Source organism: Scophthalmus maximus, chromosome 20, assembly GCF_022379125.1.
Source record: "Scophthalmus maximus strain ysfricsl-2021 chromosome 20, ASM2237912v1, whole genome shotgun sequence".
Classification (NCBI taxonomy): domain Eukaryota; kingdom Metazoa; phylum Chordata; class Actinopteri; order Pleuronectiformes; family Scophthalmidae; genus Scophthalmus; species Scophthalmus maximus.
In genome coordinates, this window is record NC_061534.1 from 6,682,663 (window position 1) to 6,698,739 (window position 16,077).

Sequence of the window (16,077 nt, forward strand, 5' to 3'; positions counted from 1 at the left end):
TGGCCATAATTGTACACCATAAGCGTAAACCACATAATCACTGCAGTCGCAGTATGTTGTCAGGCAGTCGAGGATGTCCCACTGCGGCTCTGCAGCCCTCTCTCCGAATTTTCTGTCTGAGAGAAAAAGTGGGGCGATGGATGGACTTGCGATTGGGCGGCTGACTGTTACTCACAGTCCACAGCCATAAACCAGAAAGGAGGGATTTTCAACAAATCAGTTAAGCCGGGTAACCACGTATAACTCCGGTCTGCAGCAGGAGTCGTGTGAGATGTTTGCTCTCAGCAGTTCATCTCCCCTGTTTTTGCTTTTGATGTTTAACTTTGATTAACAGGAAATGGATTTCAAAGAGCAAAATAAAAAATAAAAATTGCCCAGAAAGTGCTAATCTGCACCCCATAACGCATAAAAGCGTGATTTTAAAAGTGCTAACATAGTGCTTTTGATATGAAGTTGGGTTTTTTTCTTGGTTATTTCATCACAACTGATAATATTTGGCAGTGCTTTTAGATATTTTTATGAATCGCTTTTATATTTATATTTATATTTATAGGTGTGGGACTCTTTCTGTGCAAAAGATCAAATGTCAACAGTGTAAATATCGAACTATTTATAATTGTTAACGTTATACAAGTATAAATGTTAAGTGGAGACAGTAGGGGATGGAGAAGGAGGGGAATGCCAGTGTAGGAGAAATATCTGTTCCTACTCCATAGTACATCTTTTGCAGAAAGATGGTATGTTTTATCTTGCTTTGATTCTGGAAAACTTTGCCCAATAAATAATACATTGTAAGGAATTTTTTTCTCTCTCTGATTAACATTTTGTCGTCCAGTCAAGAATTACCTCAATAGGACAATGTTCATGCACTGTATGTGTCATGGACAGACTATAAACTACAGTTTATATTTAACAGAATGAATAAACTTGTTAACCAGTGAAACAGTGTGACTAATTTGTGTTTTAAGAGTTGGTATCAACAGTAGAGAGGGATTGACCAGAATAAGCAATTATCCATTGATTTGTTAAAAAAATAAAAATTCACCTTTATCCTTTATTCTAAGTTGGAAACCAATTAAATATATTTTTTTTAAATGCTTGTGGGAAAGAAATGTTTTGCATGTTATGGGTGAAAATGTGTCAGAACCTACCACCGGCTGTGCCGCGCTACACCTCTGCACTCCTGCATAATCCCCATTTTTGAAGAAGCACAAGTGCAAACTCGTACCTGCTTAGTAGAAAATTTCGATACATATTTAGTAAAACTCCGAACATTAACCGCTGAAACTGTTAGAGCTCCTCGGCCTGACCCAGAATTTGCATTCGAGCTGTTTTTCTTCCACACCGATTTTTTTCAGCTTCCAAAACTGTTCTTTCTTACGCTTTCCCTACCAGAGTGGATCCTTAAATCTGCACTTTGAAGTGAGGCTGGTGTCTGAAGTGCAAACACATAAGAGGGAGATGGGGGAGTTTTTAAACGCAAGCTTGGCCAAAATATGTTCAAGGAAAGCCTTGGAAGTCAAACCCCCAAACTACCCTCCTCCTCATGCTCAGTCTGTTCCCTCTCCAGCCTCGTGACAACCTAAAAAAAAAACATCATGTTGAGACCGATGTACAAAGGATGATATAATCCAATAGGAATTATATACATAAATCTGTTGCCTGGTTTACCTTTTTTCTGAAATCGCCTTTGACTTGTTTTCACCGTCATCTAAAGAAACGGTGGGACACAACAGCAATGTTTAGGTCTGTGAGCCACTTCCAGATGCCCAAGTGCAGATTATATTTTTTGGATGTTGCATTGAGTTTTTGACTCCGACGAAGAATTCCCTACGAGAGCGGGCAGCAGCTTGATCAAACCTAGCACTTGGTAAATCAAATAGCTTTGCGGGAATTTTATTTTGCTATATTCATTGTTTTTTTTCTGCTTTGTTTGCATCTCCATCAGCTAAGAGCAAATTATTTGCCCGGCCCCGGCAATCTCTGCAAGAGAGGCTCCATATTGCAAGAGGAGAAATAAATTGCTTTTTTTCGCCAGCGCCGTGGCTGTGTGTGGATGTGAGAATAAATTTCAATAGTGCTGCGATTAGTTTCATATCAGAGGCTGGGATGAGGGACGCGTTGCTTAAATTTTTGGGAAGAAATCACTTGTGCTTGTAGTACATCTGCATACGATACTGCAGCATCATTACTATTCCCTGTGAAGTGTTGGTCTTTCATGTTTTCTATACACCTGATCAAAAACATGTTCTGTCTGTTTACTCAGTCCCTTTCGGCCCCGGCACTAAACACTCCTGTTAATAGGCAATAAAGACCAATTTCCCTTATTTCCCCTCCGTCTCTTTCTCTCCACATCCCTTAACCCAGTTCTTCCTCCCCGTTTCTCATCTATTTTTTCCTCATTCCCTTTTCCACCCTCTCTCTAACTTTTTCTCTCTTTGCTAAGGTTTTCTTTATTCACAATCTCACTGTTTTAATTTCCTTTTTGTATTTGTCCTTTCCTATTCAGTTCACACTATCCCCTGGTTATACTGTTGCTGTGGTATTTTTCCCCTCTCCTCATCTATTTCCCGGTCTTATCCCTTTCGCCTGTGCCTTTCCGATTGCTACTTATCATTCCCTGCCCTGCTCTTTTATCTAAATCCACTCCTGACACACGTCTTCTCCCTCTCTCTGCTTGCAGAGGGGAGGCGGCGGCGGGCTACCAGCGCGTGCTGCAGGTGGACCTGGAGGTGAACGGGCTGATGGTGACTCAGGGGGGAAGGGAGGTGACGTGGCAGGTGGAGTATCCGCTCACACGCACCGCGACCAGTGAGGTGCAGACCCTCATCCGCCTGGCGCCGCAGGACCTGGGTGGCATCGTGCCGCTGGCCATGGTGAGTGGGTGGCTGTTGGGTGGCATTGGAAGCTTGTGTGCATGTAGACACTTGTGCGCTTGTGTGTTAGTGGCTCTTGGTATTACTGTAAAGGGCGGGTCCGGGAATACCTCCTGACGACACCGAGTGCTTAGCTCTGATTGGCCTGAGGAGGATGGGTTATTTGAAAAATGCCAACAGGTTTGACAAAGTATCCTCATCCTTCTTTTAGTTAGCATGCATTCATTTCTTAAATTAAAGTCTACCTTTCGGGATTGTACACATATGAGAGGTCTTCACATGGATTAAAATCTTAAGGCTCGGTCCAAACCGAATCTGTCGGGAACATTCTCAAACCAGGACTGTTGTACGATAAAAAGGCCCGACTCATCCAACCCCGACCCAGAGAGAAGCAAAGGAGTCACATTAAAATACCTTTCTTTCCCCCCTGCACTTCACAGTTCACACTCTCCATCTTGTCCCCAAATTAACATTTTCCTTTTTGTGCTGATTATGACACACCACATGAACGGAGCGGCTAGAGAGTCGGCTGACGCACATGCCTGAGACCTGCAGTAATAGAATGGGACCCCACTAATCTGAAAAGACTGAATTTAATTTGGGTCCTGTCCCGGTCACCGGGACCCGAGTGGAAGCGTTAAGACATCAAGCAAAGATCATACGGTGCTGCCACAAAGTATATGGTGTTCTTTATTCTCTTGGCCATGCTCTTGCACTTCGGTTTTGTAACGTAACAATGACATTGAGGTTAAAGTGCTGACTTTCATCTCAGGGCGCGAGCGAGGGTGAAACTGTTCAACATTCGTACTTTTTAAGCCGTTAACTTTTGGAGTTAGTATATTAAAGGGGCCATTATTCCAACACCGTTCAACTGGCGTGGATTGAACTCACTCTTAGATTAAAGCTGAGATTGTCATTGTTTCGTTTAAAATCTTGCAAAAAATGTGTCACTGTCCTCAAGTTCCCTGACTTCCCACCTGTAGGTGCAATAGAAAGCAGGGGGAAGAAATAAAATGATAAGGGAAATGAAGTAAACCTCCGATTTTGACAGTACGAGCTAAACAGCGAGACAAAGCGAGACAGCCACCTCATTATATTTCCTAGAGTGCTTCCGAGAATCATTTGTAGCCTTGACACCACATGAGCCCTTTTTTTCATAAACGCACAGCTTGTTGTTTTCCCAAGCGGTAGGACAAATCTGGTGCACAATGGACTGTTCTTTCTTCTGACTTAGTTTTCAGACACTTTACTAATGGTGATCGAAGACATTTTGACAAATTATTACATTCCAATGGGCCCATTAAAAACAGCCTGGCCCAAGTATTTTTAACACAAAGCTGGTCCTTTTTTAAATTGTCCATAATCTGTCGGCGCTTACTCCGCTCTTAGCTTGTTGGCTGAGAAGTTAATTGAGTTTGGATTTAGACAGTCCAAACATGGATGAATTGCCAAGTGGCTTCAGATTGCTAATTGTGTTATGATAATTACTATCAAAACGTGATAAATTGTTGTATAATTGTTTGCTTTTTCCTCCAACATGAAAGGAAAACCATTCAGTATGCTGGAAAAAGATGAGAATAGTTTTAATTTTCCTCACTGATAATGGCCACGTAAAAAAAAAAAAATCAAATGCCTTGAAGCACTTCGTAAACTTTTATTATGGCAATTTGGTGAGGCAGCAGTTCAGTGCTGATTTATGGTTTCTGGCCAGTAAAGTAGCCTTGAGACTTTGACTTCGACACTTCTCAACTTTTAATGTCTTTCTAAAGGTGAGCATGGAAATGACATTTTTATTTAAATAAATAGACAATGTAAGTATTGTCTAATGCACACAGGGTGTGATCAATCAATTGCTGAATTAGACAACTAGTTTTTTGAAAAGTTGTAAGTAAACTGAGTGTTTGAATTCAACCGGAACAATTTTATTTAATCAAAACATTTGCAATCGTAAATGTTGATTATAACCCCATATACACATTTTTTATATGATATTCACAGTTGAGCAATATCCCAAAACACATCACTAATAATGATTCTAACATGACACACAACCCTGTGCAATAACAACACTTAAGTCTAGAATAAGTTTGGGGTTGACCTATTATTTTCCACACGATGTTTTCGCTTCCTCATAGTTAGCGAATGGTGTTGTCCGTCGATTCTTTTGGCTCTGACGGTTCGATGGATGTGTCAGTCATTCAGATTGACCAATGGGCCGCTGAGATATCGCCCTGCGCATCATACGTTGTGTCACTGGCAGCTCAGACGTCATCACGCAGCACTACAAAGAGTGTTTGTAGAGAGAGATAAAAAAAAACGGCCTTTGTTAAAACCGTTGTATTTAAATGGAATAAATGATGACAGAGACATATAAGTGAAATTAAACAAGTTTTTCAATGAGAAACCTCGAATGGAACAGCTCAATTTACAGATTCCGCCTCACCATGTTCCTTCTTAAGCCTCTAACATTGCTCTGCTTCACTTGATCAGCGTGACACATTTTTTTAAGGCGAACATGAAATCTCTCATTTATGTTGTGTTCCCTCTTTGTTTACTCTGAACAAGTAACATCTATACTGCATAGGTGTTACCTTTGTATAGATACCAAGATTATTTGCTATTTTGTCTTTAAAAAATGTCAGAATAGGTTGTTGTCCAATCGATGGTGAGCAATACCTTTTCCTTTGGCTACAAGATTGTATACTTTATAATTGTATCGCTCAGTGCTCAATAAGCTGCAGAAAACACCTTATTTAACATTCAGTTCAATTTTTCTTTTCTTTTTTTTTATGAAAAAAGGTAATTACACTTATTCTCAAAGCAGTGTCCCTTGTTTCAGGGATATTTAACGTGTCAATATCTTTAACCTGGACAGAAAAAGTGTGATTGCTGCACTATTACCGGGAAATGACACTTACGTATTGGAAAACTCTTAAGAAAAAGTCGATTTGTATTGTAAACAGGCTGGATCTTCAATTGGTTTTAACAGGAGTACATTTAGAGTATTTACACTGGTTGAAAAACATGTTTTGACTGAAGAGTGTTTGTACTGAAGTGTATTGTGTCTTTGAAAGTCTGTTACCCCCAATGGTGCCATGCCTCAGTATGAAATATACCCTGTTTGAAATGTTTTACATGAATAGATTCAATAGCAGGAAAAACATGAGATGATCAAAAGTGGAAAATGAAGGCTGTGAGGAAAGTTTCATTGAAACGCCGCCCTGTTACACTCTTTCCTTACGGCTTTTACGAGAAGCCTCACCGTGATGAACTTGCTGAACTCAAGTTGTGAATGCGAGCTCCAGTGTCATTAAGAGAAGTGCCTGGATCTGTTTTGGCCCCATACAGTATAATATTGTTTATTCGGATGCTAATGAAGAACTGTGCAACCTGGGAGCGACAACGTGGAAGGGAAGAGAGACGTGACAGTCTTTCCTTTACAAGCTTAAAAGACAGCACATTCGGAGAACATGTAGACTGAGAGTGCGCTACTTTTGCCGCATCCTCCCATGAATTTTTGATCTCTCTCTTGCTGCGCTGTGCCTCTCTGTTCTCTCATTAAAAGAGACAGCCTGTGTGGCCCCCATAGCTCTTTACAGTACATCCCAAATGCTATCATTAGCATTTTATTCATAGCCTCACATAGCTTTGTGCTCGCGGTCCCACAACATTACAACCAGGGCCATTAGCGGAAAGCTCAACATTAGCTTTTGTCTTTTTTTTATTTTTATGTTTTTGTTTCCGTCACGGGTGAGCGCCTTTGTCAAGAGTAATTAGGGTCCAGCCAAATGTTGCTCTCTCTCTCTCTCTCTCTCTCTCTCTCTCCATACTGTCGCCATACCAGCTTTGGACAGATAGTGACAGACGGAGGAAACGAGGACAACAGACTTAATAAGAAATGGTGTCCTCTGCAGGCAAGAGGAATGGATAAAGGAAAGCGGTCCTCATATCTGCAGTTTACACACAGCGCTATCGCTGCATCAGGACGAGCCAGCGGTAGTCTAGCCGGCTGCCATCAGTCACACTGTCACGCTGTCAGGAACTGTATTCGGAAGTGGCCTGGCAGAGCGCTAATGGGCTGCACAGTGAAGTTAACCACTGGCATGTTAAGTGTCCTCAAGGCAGCATTAGCCATCTGCACGCAGCCATAATGCCCCTCTATAGCTTAATTACGTCCCCATGTGTGTGTGTGTGTATATATATGGGCCTCTAATTCCCTGCTCTGTTTGTCTCCCGTGCATTTTGACGACATGAATTCACCCTTTCATCCTCACCACTGGTGCGTTCATCCTCATGCGGCCACTTGACCATCCCATTCCGCAAGTCTGAGGAGGAGACAGAAAGACGGACAGAGCTCAGGAAAAAACAGCGAACTCTGTTCAACCCAACAGCACTTTTCGAGTTGTGCGTTCAACTCCAGGAGTCAGTGTTCAGGCTCGAGGAAATATCGGACTCCTCAGCTGCTAGATGCTCCGCCGTGCTCACCAGCCATCACTTGTCCGTGCACGAGATAATATATCAACCTTTAGATATAACATATCTCCCAAATGTGTTTGTCACTGTGAGCGCTAGCAGTGTTACGGTGAAACACTCCCTTCATGACTAACACACTGTCCTCTGTGCAGCAGACACACACACACACACACACACACACACACACACACTTTATTTCACTCCTGTCACCCGACATCTCTCTCTCTCTCTCTCTTCCCTCTCTCAGGACACAGGATTCGGCTTCCATGTACAATATGTCAGTCAGGCTTTACTTTGAAGCTAAGCCTGTCCATTTTGTAATTTGTTGTTGTGTGTTTGTTTATTCTTCACTGGCTGGCCTACCCTTACCCTTTCCCCGACTCTGTCAGTCTGGCTTGAGAATCTTTTCCCCCGGCCAGCGTGGGTCCAGAGTCCATCACTGCACAGCTCTGTGGCCTATTCTGATCCAGTGACCTCCAGAAACAAGAGAATACGAGTTATTAATAATACAGACAGGCGCCCGATTTACCACCATTGACTCTGGCATTATCCCCCCCCCCCCCCCCCCCCCCCCCAGATGATGAAGAGTGAGAAAGCATGAGGAGGGAAAAAACAACAGAGGCTTAATATTTAATCTCACTAAAAGTATTTAGAGCTCACGGTTCACGATAACAAAATCCCACAGCTTGTCAGGCCAACAAGTTATATAATAAATCAATATCTAATTAATGAGGAGAGTATAAATCACTGCAGGTCCCGATTTAATAATCGATAGTGGTATTTCTTACTCGTGGTCATGGCAGAATACTGCCATTGTAGCGGCTTTGCCAATTGTGTTAAATCAGTGGAGACAAAGGAGTTGATTATTCAGCACATTTCATCCTCACAAAAAGACAAAAAAAAAAATGGTTTTTTTCAAACTGAGTATGCAGTCACAACTGCATACTCAAAAGTTTCAAGGGCCTCACAACAAAAAAGGACTGACATCCTCCTCACTGGTGGAACATTTTTTTTAAAAAGTAATTGTCCTTCTTTTTGCCAATTCTATCACATCCCGCCTCATCTCAGTTATCAGCACCTTGCTCCGACTATTTCCCTGACCTGGACATCGCAGCGCAGAATAACTTGGCTCCTGTGCATTTTTCCCGAGCCATAACCATGAAGAAGATAACATAGCAGCAACGCTCTCCCCTGCTGCTGTATCACTATTACTGAAAAAGTGAGAGGGGGAGAAAAAAAGGACATGTCCGCGGAGGTGTGGAATCCCCCCGCCCTTGCTTCCAGTTCATCTCCCATATGCTGCGAGATGCCAGGCTGAGACTGTTTAGGAGCTGGAAGATATATCATTTTTTTTATTGGTGGTTAGTATGAACTGAACAGCTGAGATTGCTGCAGTGGCAATAGACCTGAAATCCTTCGCCCAAGTGCCGTACAATAACACAGGATAGGACACGTGAGCTCACCGCCACTCTCCGTTTTACAGTGGAGTAACAACTAAAGGTCGTCGACCACTGTGCAGCGTTCAAAGCTCCATTTCCACCAGCCAAACCAAGGTCCAAACTTCCACTCAGTTCGGTTTTTCCTCCGTGCATGTTCACGCTGACTTTCCATTTTCTTAAAAAAAAAAAAAAAAGAAAAGTTGAGACTGTGAGTTGTGAGTAAGTCATTTGGACTGACAGGTAGCAATTTTGGTGTCATTGTGCATCACGACAGGCTACATAGACCTGCATGGCAAAATCCAATTCCAGTGACTGACAGCAGATCACGCGGCACTTTCCTCTATCTTATCACTTCCGCTGTCAAAAGAGCTTGTGAGGAAATAAATGACTATGAACGGGGACTTTAACTGAACCTCGTATATCATCAACAGTGACATTCAGACAAATAAAGGGGCATTCGCACTGTAATATTTCTCTATTTTGGTGAAGATGCTGATATACAAATAAGGGGGCTCAAATCCAACACATCTCAGATTCCATCCCATACAGATTTATGAGGACATTAACACATTCCCCACATTGACATGGTAACACCAAGGACATATTCAATATTATGTATTCAGTATTGTAAATGTATATCTTATTTATTTTTTTTATTTCTCATTTGTGGGGTTTTCCCCAGGGATCAAAGAGGAGCCGAAGATGAATGAAGATGTTCACCATGAATTTTAAAGGGAGTGTCAGGCAGAGAACGCAAAAACTAAGGGTGGATTTATTCTAATTATTCTACTAGTTCCTTGTTCCTGAGTTACTTCAGTAAAATCCCCCTTTTTAAACACACCAGCGAAAGCATGTATTAGTTTAGGTGCCAACATCGTAAAACTGAGGATTAGAAACTGTTAGAAAGTGTGAATATTTGTCTTCTTATACATGTTAGACCTATCCAAGGATCAATGATTGATTTCCATGTGCATCACAATGCTCTCCATGCTCTTTCATAGAATAACTGATAGGCGTTCACAAAAAGTATTTATGAAATATGGGAAGATTAACTGCAAGTGGAAGCTACCTTCCAGGGGATATTTGGACATGAAGACAGTAAAAATGATGACAAAACCTGGAGCTTCAGGCATTCGAACACATTGATATCGCCTGACGAGAAATCTTTCATCATTGCCGCAGTTTTGTTTGTGTTTTTGATGAACTGATCCAGGCCAAGGACGGCTTCAACCTACTGTGCTGTGGTAGTTTAGAGTGAATTTGTAGTCCTACGTTGTTTTCAGCGCCGCGATGCCCCCATGCAAACTGGGAAGACAAATTGAAAAGTGTTCTAAAACATCTCCCATGGCAAACCAGTCACCAGATCTGAGGGATATATCTCGTGCGTTGTGCACCAACAGCAGACTTTGTCCTTGCGTTTGCAGACGCTCCCGTATACACTAACTATTCTTTAAGCTGCGCTTCTCTAGGTTGTCTGCTACCTTACACATCATTCATCCACAACCATATCAGCCCCCACACACTCCGCCCTTGTACCACCGCAGCACAGAAGCGTAATGGCCTTTTATTGATTGTTCCTCTTCTCTCGCCGCCGTTCTTCTCTCTGTTCTTGCTCTGCTCCCTGCACTGCAATGAGCGGTTGTTAAGATAAGCTGCTGCATGAGGAGGGGATCTGGGCAGCAAGGGTGTGATTGTGCTTTATTCAAAGCTGCACGGGTATGCATTGTGGGCTGTGTGGGCTGGTGTCTATTTAGCATTTGTGTGTGTAGGTTAATAAGACACCCATTTGGAGACAAGTGTTTATCTGCTGTTGTGTCCAAATTGATCCAGGAATAAGACATGCATTCTCGCCCTTCATGAGCCCGAGAGGGTATTTGGAAACCAGGTTTCTCATCTCATTTTATGATAAAATATACTGCCTTTTGCAACTCATGCGTCACTCTGGCCATGTGTCTCGTCAAAAATTCACTTCATTTCATTCCAGAGATTGTGTTGATTGCGATTGTGTGCGTTTAATCCGAGCTCGCTGCAAATTCACATCTTTGTGGGAAGGGGCTCCGCACCAGATGTTGCTGGAGCTCATGAAGACCTCCCTGTTCATGATGGAGTTCCAATGCTGAGGGCTCATAGAGTGAAAACAGACCCTTCCCCGTCGCACACACTCACTGCACTCTTCACGGGTTCTTATTTGTCACCAGAGGCTGCGCGTTCAGTGCAGGCATATGATAATGAGCGAAGACGTTCACAGAGGAACGGGGATCAGAGTTGATGTGAAGGTCGCTCATGCTGAGCGTTGGCTTTATAGCATGCAAAGTGTGTCGGGGTTCATTTGAATATAGTCTGTGAAGAATAGGTTTGTTGTGAGAGGGGGAGATGGTGTACTTTGTGTTTGCCTTCATTTGTTCAAACCCCCCAACGCACACATTAACTGAAAGGCATACAGCATACGTCCACATTCTCTTAAGATATCATTATGAAACCTGAAATGTATCCGCGGTCTAATGATTTTGCCTCATCCACGTGCAGGATAGTACTAAAAAGCCCACTCCAGGCACACGAATACTCTGTATAGGAATAGGTTTTGTTTCCCTGGCGGCAGGCCAAAGAAATACACAGATGTGATAGAAAACAATAGTGGTTCACACATTTTAAATAATGCCTTCACGCACACTGGGAAAACAAATCCAAAAGTCCTTTCAAACAATCTTACATGCCCAACCAGTCACCAGATCTGAGGAATATATTGCTAAGGGTTACGTAGCAACAGCAGAGTTTGTCCTTGAATTTGCAAACGCTCCCATGCACCTACTATTCTTTAAGCCCTTTCTGTAAACATCATTCATCCGCAACCACATTGAACTGTATAAACATTTATGTGATGTAGTGTAAGAAAGGCTTAGGATCGCCCGCATGTTTGGAGGTGAAGTAATATTTCCCTGGAAACCTTAGTGGGAAAACCAAGATTGGAAGCCATTGATAATTTTAAAAGACTGTATATAATAAAACTAAGGTTGACATAGTTAATAACACCCAGAGCATGATTCCGTTTCCTCTACAGTCTCCTGCTCTAAGTAAGAAAGTGAAACGTCTCATTCCATTTCATTCACTTTAAAAAGTGCTGGTTAAATGCTTTTGGTATATTAAATAAGTAACCGACAGCTCAAGGTGCACATGTCCGTATTTTTGGTCTTCATTTCAATTCGCAGTCATTTTTCAATTCGTTCTATAGTGGGTTATATTATAACATGTGTCCGTGTCCTCCACCAAAAAATGTTGGTTTTTGAATCAGCATATTAGGACGCATGTGATCGTTTTAAAGACCGCAGACCTCGAGCGGTAGTTCTGCACCCAGCCACTAGAGGTCAGCAGTGGACCTGGTCAGTCCGTCAAGTTTGTGCATTGAGGTGGATTTGCTTATGTTCCGTAAAGAAATCGCGCCAACTAAAGGCCGACAATGCTCTGAGGCTGAAGAAGTATTTGTGGCGTACCTCCCGTCACCGATAGAGGCGCTATTTTAGGAAACAGGCGATATGGTCGTTTTGACCACTCCCACCTATAGTAGAGACGGGTTAAAAATAGCGTCTATTCTCCTCAAAATGTATCCAAGTGGGAAATTTTGACAACCTTGGTGAAATAACTTCCACACATGTCAGAGGGAGCTATCACAAAACAGAAACATTCGATTTGCAAGAACCAAAAAAAAAAAACAAGGCAGAGAAGACCTCTTATTAATAGACTTTGAATTCATTTATTCGCAGTTGAGCTTTGAATTTTATTTTTTTTTCTAAAAAAAAGGAACAGGAGGGTAAAGAAACAAAGCAAACATTGGCACCAGCTCTGTTGAACAAATGGCTGTCTGGAGACCAGTTTTCCTTTCAAAGGTTTAGGCCTCTTAGCAGTAGTGTTTTTATTGAAACTAAGCTGTGATGAACAGGATCCACTGTTCTAGCAAATCCTCTGAACAAACCAACACACTGAGGGCTCAAGGATTACCAGACGTTGTCTTAATTGATCTCATTATCTCCTTCCCGCTCCAATTTGAGGAATATCCGCTCTCAAAATGATCTCCTGATAACTCCTGAATGCCTGCAATTTGATATAAAGTATTGTTTGACCATGAGTTCTGGGAAACAGCCACGGAAAGACTATACTGACTGTAGTGTGACCCGACTTTACTGTAAACCATTCTTGAACTCCGTCACACATCAAAGTCAGTTTACGGGTCTTGGGGTGTATGTCTACATACTGAATGTGAAAAAAACTTTACAAAGCCTTTTGCGGCTCCAGAGGTAGTTCGACAAAATCTTATAAACAAAAAGGAAAATGGGAGTGGAATGAATGAACTTACCGGACCTCTACAGCAGCTCGCTCCTCGTCGCTGCTCCAGTTTAAATTAGCTGCAACTAGCATGACACACCAGAATTCCACGCTTAACTGTCGGTTGAAACAACCTCACACAGGAGCTTTTTCCATATTCTTGTCCTGATTGTAATTCTGTGTATGAACTATACAGAGACAGAAATAAAGAGGGGGTGTGTTTAAAGCTGCATGAAGTTAGATGCTTGAAAATCATCCTTCCTAAAGCAAAGTGGTTCGGATGAAACTCAACTGAGATAATGACAGTTTACAGTTAAGTGAGGAGTCAGAGCAATTTCCAAACAACTACTAAAATACACAGGCTTTGAGATTCGTATTTTTTTCAAATGTTTCTGTTCAATAAATTACTAGAACACAATATTTTTACGATTGAAGATTATGGCTATTTTCAGGTTCATACAAAATGAGTGCAATATTCAAACATATGGAGGTAATGACATTTTATGGAAACAGAAAAAGCAATTCATTCCAAATGAAATGTTCAAAAATGCATTAATCTGTGAATAAATATGCAAATTAATTGATGACTAAAGTCTTCACAATAACGGCCAATAAAAAGGGGAATTATATAAAACAATTTAGAGAGGTTTTGATAATCCATCAATTAAATATTGTTTACCTTGGTTCAATAAATGTTTTTTAGTGATGTACTTATTGACCGTTTATGTTGTTTTGTAAACCCCTTTTCACATTCAAGAATTCTGTTGATGGATTCATATTTAATTTGTAAAGAATTCTATCACCAAAATATAATATGATTAATTATTATGTACTTCAGTGTATTTATTTATAGACTAATTCATCAATTAGTAAACTAATGCGTTACTAATGGATGACTATATTAATTGCGCAATTAACTCATGAAGGGCTTTATTACTTTTCCTGTGACACTTATGATCCTCCATACGCATTAACGCCCACGTGATTTAAATCATCCCTGCGGTGTTGAACATCACTGCACATTATTAGGCTGGGCTACTTGAACATGTTTCAAATGGACATATAATATGTGATGAGCCTCAGCTGGCAGACACCGGTGCAGCCAGGAGATGTGGCTTTCAAAGAAATGAGTTTACAATTCACTTTGCTAGTATCTATAACACATAAGGATAACAAAGCATTGCATTTTGTACACGATAATATGCATACAGTGTAAGCATATGGGCTTGGGTAGTAGTAGATTGTGCTGTAAGTGTTTTTAGGACATTAAGAAACATTCTCTTGAAAAACTTCTAAAAGCTTGTGTGCACACATTGCTCTATTTAGTGTTTTCTCTAATTTGTTGCTCTCCACCCCATTCCGTGTGGTTTTATTTCCTAATAGAGTGCACATGCAGTAATTCATTCAGGTCGTTTGCAATGTTTCAGCCCCGCTGAGTTTCTTGTTATTCAAGTCTTCTTCTTTCTCGTTAATGTAAAGCTCCTTGAAGTGCACTAAACACAGGGTGTCTCGTCGCTCTGCTTAATCTCAATCAGATCATTACGCTTAATATGTCTGTGTCAGTCAAAAGCACATCAAGGAGCTGAAGAAAAGCTTGCATGAGTTGAAGTGATGAAAGCGGACTGCTCTGATGTGAGGCAATCAATTTCGCCCGTGAGAACATTATGACATAGTTTGTACAGTAAAGAGGAGGCAAGGGAGATGGTAAAGGGAGCTCCAATAGCAAATGGTGGTGGCATAAAAGCATCACCAGCATGGGGGCGACCCAGTCGTCGACTGGCTAGGGCCCGTACCACACGGGTCTGTCACTCTCTCAGATTGAACATAGTTTGTCTCCGTGATTTGACATTTTTGTAAACGTGCAAATACCAAAGTTGACCTCAAAAATGTCAGACTCAGAGTTTGGTTGTTGACCCAATAGTCGCTTTACTGTCACAATAATACTGATTTGTGTTTTTTCATTTTCCCTCTGCAGAACACCGAGATCCTGAACACAGCTGTGCTCACTGGGCGTACGGTCGCCGTGCCGGTAAAGGTGGTCACCGTAGGAACAGACGGAGCGGTCTCCGACGTGACTGAGTCGGTGGAGTGCAGGTCAACGGATGAACGGGTCATCAAGGTTGGTGGGACGTGTGCTGTGAGCAGCTGCTTTGATTTGATCCTTTCCAGTTCATCTTGACTGCCTCTCGTTTCATCCGCTGCTTTTTAGTGGTACATGAGTAAAGTTAGGCGGAATGAACAAGAGGTAACTGTGCTGGTGTAATTGTGGCATATTAGTCTCCGAAGCTACAAATGTTCCCCCGCGCTCGTGCTTAAAACAGTTTGTAGGTGTTGTGGTTGCTCTCGTGTGGCCCGTTATGCAGACCTTTATACACCCTTTTGTACAAAGGTCATAAAAACATCATTTTTGTTACACTGAATGAAGTCCTGATTTTTTTATTGACTGGGTGCATGTTTCCATAAAGGAACCAATTATATAAGAGGACATTTATTGATGGAGAAAAGGTCATAAACCATAAATTAGACTTACAGCTTATCAGGCAAAGCAGTGAGACAGTGACGAAAGAAAGGAAGAAAGACAGACCTGTGTCTCAGAGGCAATTTTACACGTACAGATATAGTTCAGCTTCAGATTCAGATTTAAATTTAAGATACAACTAAGGATTTGATCTATCATAATTAATCCAATGATAATTTTTTCTATTAATCTTTCTATTATTTTCTGATTAGTCATTACATATTATATATATAATCCTTTGGTTAGCTGCCTATTAAATAATAAGCATAAATTATTTCAATCTTTCAACATTTTACTCAAGTATTTTCATATGTTAATACATATTTTACAAAAAAAGATTTCCGAAGGAGCTCAAATTCAAGAAGGCGATAGCACGAATTTTAGACAAAAGTTACAGTTGCACAGTATGCTATAAAAAACACAGTATGGATTCAGTAATTTCTTGCATTCATGG

At 41.3% G+C, this 16,077-nt stretch overlaps 1 protein-coding gene across 1 annotated transcript in view; it reads left to right on the forward strand.

The window, feature by feature from the left end:
- Positions 1 to 16,077, forward strand: part of si:dkey-112m2.1 (transmembrane protein 132C) — a 115,909-nt gene that overhangs the window by 85,614 nt on the left and 14,218 nt on the right. The window contains exons 4-5 of the mRNA XM_035609212.2: positions 2,684 to 2,876; positions 15,081 to 15,224. Of these exons, the coding sequence (XP_035465105.2) occupies positions 2,684 to 2,876; positions 15,081 to 15,224 (337 nt within the window). The remainder of the gene's footprint in view (positions 1 to 2,683; positions 2,877 to 15,080; positions 15,225 to 16,077) is intronic.